The sequence below is a fragment of the Camelus ferus genome, chromosome 3 (assembly GCF_009834535.1).
Source record: "Camelus ferus isolate YT-003-E chromosome 3, BCGSAC_Cfer_1.0, whole genome shotgun sequence".
In the NCBI taxonomy this organism is placed as follows: Eukaryota; Metazoa; Chordata; class Mammalia; order Artiodactyla; family Camelidae; genus Camelus; species Camelus ferus.
This window is the reverse complement of record NC_045698.1, coordinates 98,342,490-98,354,878: the sequence shown is the minus strand read 5'-3', so window position 1 is coordinate 98,354,878 and position 12,389 is coordinate 98,342,490. Positions and strand designations below refer to the sequence as shown.

The window sequence follows — 12,389 nt, the reverse complement described above, 5'->3', positions numbered from 1 at the left end:
ACTGCTGGTCATAACTGACAAAGAGATTAAGAAGTATGTTCAAAGCAAACTATTAGAATTGAGAATCCCAGAAACCCTTCATTGAATTCCATTAAGTTCCACCATTCTCTCCAAAGAAAGATGCTCAAAATCTATGGTTATCTAATATCAAGGCAGATCAAACAGTTACAAGAAGCAAAAATTTTTTAAAAAGACAAGAGGAGCAAAAAAAAAAAATGAAAAGAAAAAGAAAAATTAAACAGCAAAATAATAAACTTTCTTAGACTTTGAAAGTTTTACTCTGCAATACTAAAAATGTTTATTTGAACTAGAGTCCTAATTGTCCTGCATATCTGTGTAACAAAGACTTATAAATTAAACAATTTGGACGGCAAGAATGAAATTATTTTTGCTTTTTTGTTTTTTGTATTTGTGGGAGGTAATTAGCTTTATTTATTGATTTATTTATTTTAATGGAGGTACTGGGGATTGAACCCAGGACCTCCTGCATGCTAAGCATGCACTACCACTAAGCTATACCCTCCCCCAAGAATGAAATTAATATGTAGTTTTCCTAGTCAAAATATTTTTCAAAGTCATATATAAAATATTATTAAATGTGAAATATTTTCCCATAATATTCCAACTCATCTACAAAGGGCTGATAGTATTTTGCTCTATTAATCATTAGAGTTAAGCAGATTTTTAGCAGTCTAAAAGGATTTACTATATATATTTTTAGATCCTCAAAAAAATGTTAAATTATTGACATAACTATAAAAGATTATCTGATAGTAAAGCATATATCTAGAAATAGTAAAGTGTTCTATTTGATACTGTATTTAAAGAAGTATTAAATATTTGTTTGCTCTTCATTTTATTTTTATCTGGTGTATAATAAATATGGGAAGAAAATGAGAATATTCAAATTTTGAAAAGAAATTATTATTCTGTACTTTACTACTAAACTGCTTAAGATACCAATAAACACTATACATATATAGTTTATATAATTATAGATATATCTGTTTATCTATATACCAAACCCTAAGAGAAGAGAATAAAATGATTGAAATCTGATCTTAAAGTGTGTAAAAGTAATCACTAGATAATATTTCAATATTTTCAAAGCATGGCTTATTAAGTAATGTTAAACATACATACAATGTATAATTATGAAAAATAAATGCTATTTGGAGGAATACATATAGACTGGGTATCGTTAGTATTCAGAAAATTAGGTATTTATTACAAAGGATTAAATCATGTTCAGTAAGAAGAAATTTATCCAAGAAAAATTTGAATTTGAGTAGAAACCCAATATGTGGAGAATGCTTAAGAATGTCTGCTGGCACTGAGAAACAGCGACTAAATTCGCCATATACACGTGTATCAAATGAACACGTTTTACACCGTTAACATATGCAGGTTATACACCAAATAGATCTCAAATAAAATTGGGGGAAAAAACGATTAATTTTAAACATTTTAAACCACGATAAGGTTTGAATATTAAACTGTGAAAATGTGTTATGTATTATTAAAAGAAAAATGAATGTAAAATACTTTTAAATTAATTATGAATTTTCCTCTTAAAGAATTTTTCATATCAATATAAATGGACTTACTTCGGGGCAATGATCCATATTTAAATCTTGCTGTTTGCCTACATCCTCAGAATCTGGAAACGGAGGAACACTGGGACTGAAGGCCATGAGGTCGGTCTTGGGCGGTCCTTCCCCAGAGCAAACCCTCTGCCGCCTCTGCTGCGAGTAAGACAAGCTGCCCACCGCGCTGGAGCACACCAGCCTGGGCTTCCCGGGCCCGCACGCGCCCTCGCTGGGAGGCGCCGAGCAGCGCAGCGCCGTGTACAGCAGCAGCGTGAGCACAAACAGGCTGGACACCGCGCAGATGGCGACGATCAGGTACACGTTCACATCCACCAGAGCCGCTTCCGCTCCAGCGGCGCCCGTCGACGCCCGCGAAGAGGCCTTGGGCGCCTGGCCGCTGTCCTCCAGCGACAGCAGCACGGTGGCCGTGGCCGTCAGCGCCGGCTCGCCGTGGTCCTTCACCAGCACCAGCAGGCGCTGGCGTGGCGCGTCCGCCTCGTCCAGGGCGCGCGTCGTGCTGATCTCGCCCGTGTACAGCCCCACGCGGAACGGGCTGCGCGCGGCCCCCGCCGCCGCCTGCAGCTCGTACGACAGCCACGCGTTGTAGCCCGAGTCCGCGTCCACCGCGCGCACCTTCGCCACCACGTGGCCCGCGCCCACCGACCGCGCCACCAGCTGGCTCACCGCGCCGGCCACGCCCCCAGGCCCGGGTGGCAGCAGCGCGGGCGCGTTGTCGTTCTCGTCCAGCACGAACACCTGCAGCGTCACGTTGCTGCCCAGAGGCGGCACGCCCGCGTCGCGCGCGCTCACCTGGAACTGCAGCAGCTCCAGCTCCTCGTGGTCCAGCGGCTGCAGCGCGTACACCTTGCCGCTCTCCGCGTGCACAGACACGTAGCTCGACAGCGCTCGCTCGCCCACCCGCCGCTCCACCAGCGAGTACGACACCAGCGCGTTCTCCTGCGCGTCCGCGTCCCGCGCCGACACGGTGAAGATGTGGCAGCCGGGCGGGTTGTTCTCCTTCACGAACACCGTGTACTCGGGCTGCGCGAACGTGGGCGCGTTGTCGTTCACGTCGGACACGTCCACGGACACGCTGGCCGTGGCCGACAGCGAAGGCGAGCCCCCGTCCCTCGCGGTCACCACCAGCTTATAGTTAGCCACGCTCTCGCGGTCCAAAGAGCTGTCCAGCACCAGTGAATAATAATTCTTGAAGGTGGACACCAGCTTGAAGGGGACTTGAGGCGTCAGGAAACAGGTCACCTGTCCATTGGTTCCAGAATCTCGGTCAGACACGTTGATCAATGTGATGACTGTGCCTGGCTGAGCATCCTCTGATACAGGAAGCGACAGGGAAGTGACCGTCAACTCTGGAGCATTGTCGTTAGCGTCCACGACTTCCACGAGAACTGTACAGTGACCAGCCAGTGGTGGGAGTCCTTTATCGATTGCCTCTACTCGAATTTTGTAGGCTTTACTTTCTTCAAAATCGATATTTCCTATTGCTGTAATTTCCCCACTTACGGGGTCTATGTAGAACTTAACTTTTATATCTGGAGAAACGTCACTAGACAATGAGTAAACAATATCCCCATTCAAGCCTTCGTCTAAATCTGAGGCGTTAAGTTTAATTACCAACGTTCCATTGGGAATATTTTCAGGTAATTTCACCCCATAGAGTGTTCTATCAAAAGCTGGAGCATTGTCGTTGGCGTCCAGCACTTTGACAAGTAACTGAACGGTTCCAGTCAGCTCAGGTTTGCCTCTGTCAGTAGCCAGGAGCACTAAATGAAGTTCCGGGGATTCTTCCCTGTCTAAAGGTTTGCGTAGTACAAGCCCGAGAGGTTTTACCTGTTGGTCGGTGGTTGGTACGTCCAGCGAGAAATACTCATTGGGGCTCAGCGTGTAAGTCAGCTGAGCGTTCTCACCGATATCTGCATCGGAGGCGCCCTCTAGTGGAAACCGAGAGTTAAGCGGCCTGGATTCGGCGATAAACAGATTCTTTTGTGTCCCGGGAAATACAGGCGGATTGTCGTTAATGTCCTTCACCTCCACCTCCACGTGGAACACCTGCAGCGGCCTGTCCACGATCACCTCCAGGTGGATGCTGCACTCCGCGCTCCGCCCGCACAGCTCCTCCCGGTCGATCCGAGAATTCACAAACAAAATGCCATTCTGCAGATTTACCTCCAGAAGGTCCTTGCGTCCTTTGGACGCCACCCGGAACAGGCGCGGCATCAGCTCCGCCAGCTCCAGCCCCAGGTCTTGCGCGATGCGGCCCACGAAAGTGCCGTGTTTAGCCTCCTCAAGGATCGAATATTGGATCTGGCCGCTCCTGGTCTCCCAGGCTCCGAGAATTATAAAAAATAGCAGTAGAGGCCGGTTCCCCGGGTCGACTGGATTTGAGTACATTTCAGATTAATGGGGTTTTGTTCTAACATGCGTCACGTAACAAAATTTGGACGAATCTTATCCCTTCTTTATTATCCTTTTGTGTTCGCCATTGTTCAACCTCCGGGTACTAAACAGAATGGAGACTCTTTCCAATGTGAAAACGGATGACCTAGTTCTGCCTTGAAGTTGAGAGAATTTCATGGTAAAGAGCGACATCATGTGGCCCAAATCGTAAGTACGAGGTACAAAAATCAAATTATATTAATAAGATGCAAAGTTTTATTTCAATCTCTGATTTTTTTCCTTCATTTTGGTTAAAGTGTAAGGCAAAATTTCTCACTCTTGCTAAAGGCACTCGTAGGAGATTTAACTTCTGAAATTACTGTGATGATAATTGTGGTTTCCTCGTGCCTTTAAAAAATATTTTTTCTACAAAGTTTTAAAATAAAGATAACAATCCAAGTGACAATCAAGTCATGTTAGCAACACTAAGTTTTAAAATCCTTTGTTCATAGTTCATGAAACTCCATTTTTTTTTTTTTTTAGGTTTCTGTTAAGAAAAAACTCCTGATCTCTCTAGGGATCCAGGATCTCAAGTCTCTAATGGAAGAAAAACTTAGAAAGTTGGTTTCTTTTTAGGAAGCAAGGGATAAAAGTAACTAATTCATGTACTTTTCTTAAGAAAGAACAATAATAGAAGGTTAGGGAGATCTTTGAAGAGGAAGAATTTGTAGTAAGTGAATTCTGAGAGGAGGAAGTATTCTAAACTTTTCTATTATCAGAATTTATATATTTGTCTCAGGAGTTCATGGTTCTCCTATCTGTACTCTTTTCATCCTTTTTAAGCATCATGTTTTATGACTATCCACCTGTTTTTACAGTCTCCAGTATGATTTAGATTATTTATTTTATAATACATGTTTATTTCACTAGCTAAATGTTGGTACTCATCTGTCATACTCAAAGTAGTCCTTTAATCAAGCTTGGGGTATTTTATCCTTTCTAGTTCTAATTAACAGAGCACGTTTTCTTGAATGTTTCATTCCCATGTTCCCAACTGGAAACAAATAATTACATCTGTATTCTAATGCTTTCCAAGTTTAATATTTGCCTAAATAAATTTTAAATATTGCTGCTATCCTGAATTATTGCAATAGCTTGTTACTGTCATCTTGTCGCAACTCCATTTATCCTTCACAGGATAATCCTGGCAGCCATCTTCCTGAGAAACACCTTCTATTCCTATTGCTTCACACTTTTGATAGCTTTCAAATGACTTTAGAGGTGAATCAAAATTTCTCAGTCAAGTACTCAAATTACCCAAGAGATTTTTCTTTTAATACTTCTCCTGCTTTAGCTCATAGTACTTCCTATGGGAGCCATAGGACTATTGGACCAAAACAGACTATTTCCTGTGTCTAGGAACATTTGGGATTTTCTGTGTACTCATTTACTTAAGTTCCTTTGTTCCCAAGAATGCCTATTATATTCATATTCTCCCAGAGAGAACTTCTCCATTTTAAAACCACTAATAAAAAATCACAACTCTTGAAAGACTCCTTCTACGAGGGAAATAAGCAGCTATTTCTGTTCAGTCCAATCACAGTGATTTACATTTCTTGTGTCTCTTATAATATTCTGCCTTCTAAGATGGTCATATATATGTATGACAGATGTGGCAGGTTGTTTTTCTATGAACTTCTTGAAGTCAGGGGCTGGGGCTGGTTAATTCAGTGACTCTTATCACAGCGTCATGTTCTTAAACACCCTCCTAAAACATTTTAAAAATGTTCACTCAAGAGTGATGCCTATGGTTCTTCTCTGTTTCCTAAGAATACATATTATTTTAAAGGTTGTTAGATATCACTATCTACACAAATGACATTCTATTGCTTAGCATAACAATAGTCTACTTGACCCTTTTAAGTATATGTTTTAAAACTATTGTGTGCTTATTTTTAAAAAACCAGAAAACACTACCAATGGTTTCTACCATTTCAAGAATAGAAAATTAACACCCTGGGGAGCACAAACTCCAGTTCAGTCCTCTGATGGCCCTTGGCAACTTTTAAATGTGAGAAAATATGCCATTCCAATTTAAGTTAGTCTAACAGTTTCTGGGAAAATATGGACAAAACAAAAAGTTAAAATCACCTTCAGCAAAGCACTGAGGGCTCAGTAGCTTAAATGTGTTTTTTAATTCAAAAACCTTTTCTACTACCAAAGTCTTAATTCAATTTTTGACTTTGAAAGACTGAATTAAAACATTTTTTCAATGTAGTACATGGCATTCAAAATGTTAGTGACATCTTGGATTAATTGGGTAGTTAGGGCCTCCCTATGAAAAATAAAACAAAAGAAGTTCATATAAAATAAAACTAATAAGGAAGCCATAATGAAAACTTTATGACATTTTAGATTTTCCTATTCCTCTACAGAATATTAAAAGCCAAATTTTAAGCATTATTTAGCTAATAGTATTATAAGCCCTTATAAGTATCAACTTACTAGATACAACAATTACCTGTGATAGGTATTACTATTTACCAAACTTTACAGGTGGAAAATGAAAGATGAGAGGTTAAGTAATTATACATGCTGCACAGAACAAAATTGGTAGGGGGGTAAATTTAGGCAAGGAAGGATGGCTTCAAAAATTTACAACAATGAGCACTATTCTCTGCTTCCTCCATATAAATAAATAGTGAATAATTTAAATTATAATACAGACTGGAGTGAACTCTCTATATGGAGATAAATAATACATAAAACAGAGTGAATAGTGAATAGCTCTCCATGGAAAGGAACCTACCAAATAAAATTCAGACATGAATAAGGGATTTGCAGTGTCTGATGATACCGATTTTACTTCAAATTACTTGGTCAGAATCCACATTCCATTGAATTACTGTTTCTCTGCTATTTGGATCCCTGATAAAGCTTAATAACCATGGGGGTCACATGGTAATTAAAAGAGTATTAAATTTCATCATTCACTCTTTCATCCCAATATGAAGAATTCAGTCCAATATGAATGTTTTGTGCTTTATCTCTAAATGGTTTAAAAGACCGATGGTAAAAGAATACTGCAGACTCTCGGACTCTGGAATCACCAGGCCCAAAAAGGAATCTAGAAATTAACATGATGTACAGGCTACTCACACAATTGGCTAACCTACGGGCTAAACAGAAACCATCAGCTGGAAAGAGACAAAGAGAGAAAGAGAGAAAGGAAGGAAGGAAGGAGAAGAAAAAAGTAAAGAGAAAGAAAGAAGCTGAAAAGGTAAAAGTATAAAGTAATAAAATGACCTTAAATGTCAATGCATTACTAAAAATGACTAAATGTGAAATAAGTTCAAATGCAAAAAAAAGAAGAAAATTCTACAGATTAATAATGAAAATAATACAACCAATACAAAATTTTAAATGCAGTACAAATCCAAGGAAGTTTTGAGTTTCAAGACAAAAATCTTGAGATGTTAAATGATGTTAATAATGCCTGATTCTACTTTAAGTTAAGATCAATAAACCAGAGATTATAATAATTAACAAAAAAGAAAAGATGTGTATAATATAAAATTATTCAAATTTTTAAAATAGGAAATATTAGGAAAACAATTATAGCATTTCATAATAACTATCAACTAGTAATTATGAAAAATCAGACTTACTTTGGAACAATGATCATTTAAATCCTGAGGCTCGCTCATATCCGCCACTACTGGACAGGGTGGAAGGCTGGGACTGAAGGCCATGAGATCTGCCTTGGGTGGTCCCTCCCCAGAGCACACTCTCTGTCGCCTCTGCTGCGAGTAAGACCAGCTCCCCACCGCGCTGGAGCACACCAGCCTGGGCTTCCCGGGCCCGCACGCGCCCTCTCTGGGCGGCGCCGAGCAGCGCAGCGCCGTGTACAGCAGCAGCGTGAGCACAAACAGGCTGGACACCGCGCAGATGGCGATGATCAGGTACACGTTCACATCCACTAACGCTGTCCCTGTGCCCGCGACACCCGCTGACGCCCGCGAAGAGGCCTTGGGCGCCTGGCCACTGTCCTCCAGCGACAGCAGCACGGTGGCCGTGGCCGTCAGCGCCGGCTCGCCGTGGTCCTTCACCAGCACCAGCAGGCGCTGGCGTGGCGCGTCCGCCTCGTCCAGGGCGCGCGTCGTGCTGATCTCGCCCGTGTACAGCCCCACGCGGAACGGGCTGCGCGCGGCCCCCGCCGCCGCCTGCAGCTCGTACGACAGCCACGCGTTGTAGCCCGAGTCCGCGTCCACCGCACGCACCTTCGCCACCACGTGGCCCGCGCCCACCGACCGCGCCACCAGCTGGCTCACCGCGCCGGCCCCGCCCCCAGGCCCGGGTGGCAGCAGCGCGGGCGCGTTGTCGTTCTCGTCCAGCACGAACACCTGCAGCGTCACGTTGCTGCCCAGAGGCGGCACGCCCGCGTCGCGCGCGCTCACCTGGAACTGCAGCAGCTCCAGCTCCTCGTGGTCCAGCGGCTGCAGCGCGTACACCTTGCCGCTCTCCGCGTGCACAGACACGTAGCTCGACAGCGCTCGCTCGCCCACCCGCCGCTCCACCAGCGAGTACGACACCGAGCGCGTTCTCCTGCGCGTCCGCGTCCCGCGCCGACACGGTGAAGATGTGGCAGCCGGGCGGGTTGTTCTCCTTCACGAACACCGTGTACTCGGGCTGCGCGAACGTGGGCGCGTTGTCGTTCACGTCGGACACGTCCACGGACACGCTGACCGTGGCCGACAGTGAAGGCGAGCCGCCGTCCCTCGCCGTCACCACCAGCTCATAGTTGGCCACGCTCTCGCGGTCCAAGGCGCTGTCCAGCACCAGCGAATAGTAATTCTTGAAGGTGGACACCAGTTTGAAAGGAACATCGGGCGTCAGAAAGCAGGTCACCCGCCCGTTGGCATCTGAGTCAAGATCGGACACGGTAAGTAGGGCTATAACAGTACCAAATTGAGCGTCCTCTCGGACAGGCAAGGATAAGGATGTCAATGCAATCTGAGGGACGTTATCGTTTTCATCCAAAATTTTCACTGAAACAGTGCAATGACCAGCCAAGGGAGGGTGGCCTTTGTCCGTAGCGTCAATACGGATTTTGTATAAATTCACCTTTTCAAAATCTATATTCCCTTTAATTACTATTTCTCCAGTTTGGGGATCTATTCTAAATTGATCACTAACTATGGGTGGAACAAGACTATTAAAAGAGTATGACACCTCCCCATTCACTCCTTCATCCCTATCAGAAGCATTTAGTCTAATAACTATTGTTCCGTTATCTGAGTTTTCAAATATTTTTACTTCATATTCAGACTGTCCAAAACTGGGAGCATTGTCATTTACATCCAGTACGATGACTAGCAGCTGAACAGTGCCAGTGAGCTCAGGTTTGCCTTCGTCAGTGGCCATGAGGAATAAATTATGTTCGGGAGCTTTCTCTCTGTCCAAGGATTTCCTTAACACGAGCCCTATTTGTGTACTGTCATCACTGTTTGTTTTCACATCTAAAGCGAAGTACTCGTTGGAACTGAGTTTGTAGGTTAAGATAGAATTTGAGCCAATATCTGCATCCGTCGCGCCCTCTAGTGGAAACAAAGAATCTGGCAGCCTAGATTCGTAAATCGATATTCTTCGATCCTTTACAGGGAACACAGGCGGGTTGTCGTTAATGTCCTTCACCTCCACCTCCACGTGAAACACCTGCAGCGGCCTGTCCACAATCACCTCCAGGTGGATACTACATTCCGCGCTCCGCCCGCACAGCTCCTCCCGGTCGATCCGAGAATTCACAAACAAAATGCCATTCTGCAGATTTACCTCCAGAAGATCCCCGCGCCCTTTGGACGCCACCCGGAACAGGCGCGGCACCAACTCCGCCAGCTCCAGCCCCAGGTCCTGCGCGATGCGGCCCACGAAAGTGCCGTGTTTGACCTCCTCCGGGACCGAGTAGTGGATCTGGCCGCTGCCGGCATCCCAGGCTGGGAGGAGCAGAACCAAGAGCAGCAGACACCGGGATCCCAGTCTGTCTTCAGGGGTAATAACCATTTCAAACACTTGTTGGCTTATTTCCATCAGAAGATCTTGTCTCGGCATTAAAATGAATCCCAAGTCTGTTAATCCAATTCTTCTGCGCCCGCCATCATCCCACACTCATGGAAGAATGCAGTAATGGGAGGAAGGGACTTGAATAAAGAGCTAATGTAACTTTACGGTAGACAGCGACATCATGCGGCTCCAAAGGGTAAGTAAGAAATGAATTCACAAGTGTGTTATGCTATCTTTTTTTTTAAATTAAAATATAGATAGATTTACATATAATATAAAAAATATATATATAAATATATATATTTTGCTTTGCCTTAATAGTAAGCCTTATGTTTGTAATTTTCAGTTTCATCTCGTCTCTCTTCTTTTACTAGAGTAGGGTAAGGGATCAAAATACTCATAGTGAAATAACTTTCCTCTCACAAATGTAATTACTGTTATCAACCAGTTTAGAAAGTTTAAGTGTGATCTGAACCAGGCTTGGGAATTAGAAATGCAAACTATCCGACAAATTTTGTGTCAAGGAGAAACGTGTACATGTATTTCTGTCACAGGATATGTTATCATATTTAGCTCTGATGAAAGTGTAATTTTAAATTAACAAATTTTTCCAAATGTTAAAAACCTTTTAGAATCAAAGTCCATTCTTTCTTTGTTCAATGAACATCAACTACTCCTAATGATGTTTCTTTTATTTAACAATGAAAGATGAAAATTTTAGTGCATATTCTTTACATTTCTCAATTTCTCTGCCGATTATATTACGTGTCCCCCTCAAGACATTTTCCTTTGCATACTTCTCCATCACTGCAAAATCTGGTTGAATTTCTACCCATTGTTCTTTGTTGCTCTGATCCTTCAGCTGCTCTTAAACGAACTTATACTTTTCTCTGTATCTCAATATCTTATATGCTTTCCTTTAAGTGTTCTCATCCACTTCCAACATTACAAATAAGACTTTTATTGAAGGTATGCCCAAACCTACATCTTCCTCCCCATTTTTTATGGTTTTGTCATTTTTTACCCATACATGCCGATGAGTTCTAGAAAATGATTTTATTACAGTTTGAAGATTATGAAGAGAAATCATTACTATCCCCCAAATTCAAACCCTTGAAATTTATCTTTTATTTAATGGCATGAACATTCTACATGTGCCCTATATGGATTTTTTATGAGTCCATCTGCTTTACCTGCCCTATTCAATTTTTTTAATTTGCCTTTTTACATACCACCATGTTTATCTTAATGGGTACAGCTTTTACTAAATTGCACTACACATAGAAATTCCAAGTTGTTAGAATCATTTCTATGTGACTTGAGATGTGATGACAAGTCCATATTTCCAGTGTTACTTTCAACTATGCTCTGCTATTAATTCTATTTTGCAGACATATAGATCACTTGCTTGCTTTCCTCCTCAGTACAACCTTTGTTCAAGTTTTTAAAAATTACCTCCATCTTTAACTGTAAAAATGCCACCATCATATCAAAGTCATGCCAAAGTGTCAGTTTTACCCTCAATTCATCCATAAGGTCGTCACCTGTAGATAATTGAACTCTTTCTCAAAAGGAGACAACAAAAGTCACAAAAAAGACTTTTCAAATGGGCATATGCCAACACTCACCCTTCTCCAGAATTCTGATATACTTGTAAAACTCTCACAGACAACTGTAATACAAAGAACCCCCCAATATGAGAAGGCTCTACCTTAAAATAACTAACCTAGTTCTACATAGTACTCCTTATTGTTGGCTTACTATTACACTTACTTTGAGTAAATGAAGAGTTCATTTGCTAACCCATTATAAGCCCCCAAATAAAAGTTTCCTTTGCTTACAGGAAGATAAGCCTTGACAAAATATATATTGGCTTGGTCTTATTGTTGAAGGTTTTCTATAGTGCTTAGGGTCTTTCATAAAATTTGCCCTAAGTGAAGAGTCTCTTTGAATGTCAACTTTTAAATTAGTTAATTAAAGCATCAAATCTGTATTTCTATTGCAGTTCCTAGCAATTTTCAGAAGGTTGATAATATTGTCCAATAAATTGGAAGAGCTTCAAGAATTCTGCTTATTGGCTCCAGGTAGAAAATTATACAATGTTACTAAAATCATTATGTAAAATAAACTAACTTGGAAAAGGAAAATATTGGATCTTCTCATGAGAAACATATTTTTGTTCATTTATTTAGTCACATAGTTCATCTAGTCAAGGGAGAAGATTATGTAGAGAAAAAAACGTTTAGTCGATCTATGAACAGCTTCCTCCTTCAGCAAAGAAAATTTTCAGTTATAAATCAAAGTTTGTATTTCAAAGCTGAATTAATTTGATTTTTTTTTAAATCT

General features: G+C 42.0%; 2 protein-coding genes across 2 annotated transcripts; both read right to left on the bottom strand.

The window, feature by feature from the left end:
• Nucleotides 1–1,134: 1,134 nt before the first annotated feature.
• LOC106728738 (protocadherin alpha-7-like) lies at nucleotides 1,135–4,359 on the bottom strand. Its single transcript, XM_014552827.2, has one exon. It carries the CDS (start codon nucleotides 3,996–3,998, stop codon nucleotides 1,584–1,586), a length of 2,415 nt encoding a protein of 804 aa, XP_014408313.2. The 5' UTR covers nucleotides 3,999–4,359; the 3' UTR covers nucleotides 1,135–1,583.
• Nucleotides 4,360–7,657: 3,298 nt separating this feature from the next.
• Nucleotides 7,658–10,212, bottom strand: LOC102508464 (protocadherin alpha-6). The gene is given in 3 exon segments (XM_032476918.1): nucleotides 7,658–7,770; nucleotides 7,772–8,575; nucleotides 8,577–10,212. Coding segments are annotated over 3 exon segments (2,391 nt in total). The 5' UTR covers nucleotides 10,092–10,212; the 3' UTR covers nucleotides 7,658–7,698.
• Nucleotides 10,213–12,389: the final 2,177 nt, after the last annotated feature.

Bases quoted from the DNA above. Each gene is read 5' to 3' on its own strand.
- LOC106728738 (XM_014552827.2), bottom strand. From the start codon at position 3,998: ATGTACTCAAATCCAGTCGACCCGGGGAACCGGCCTCTACTGCTATTT.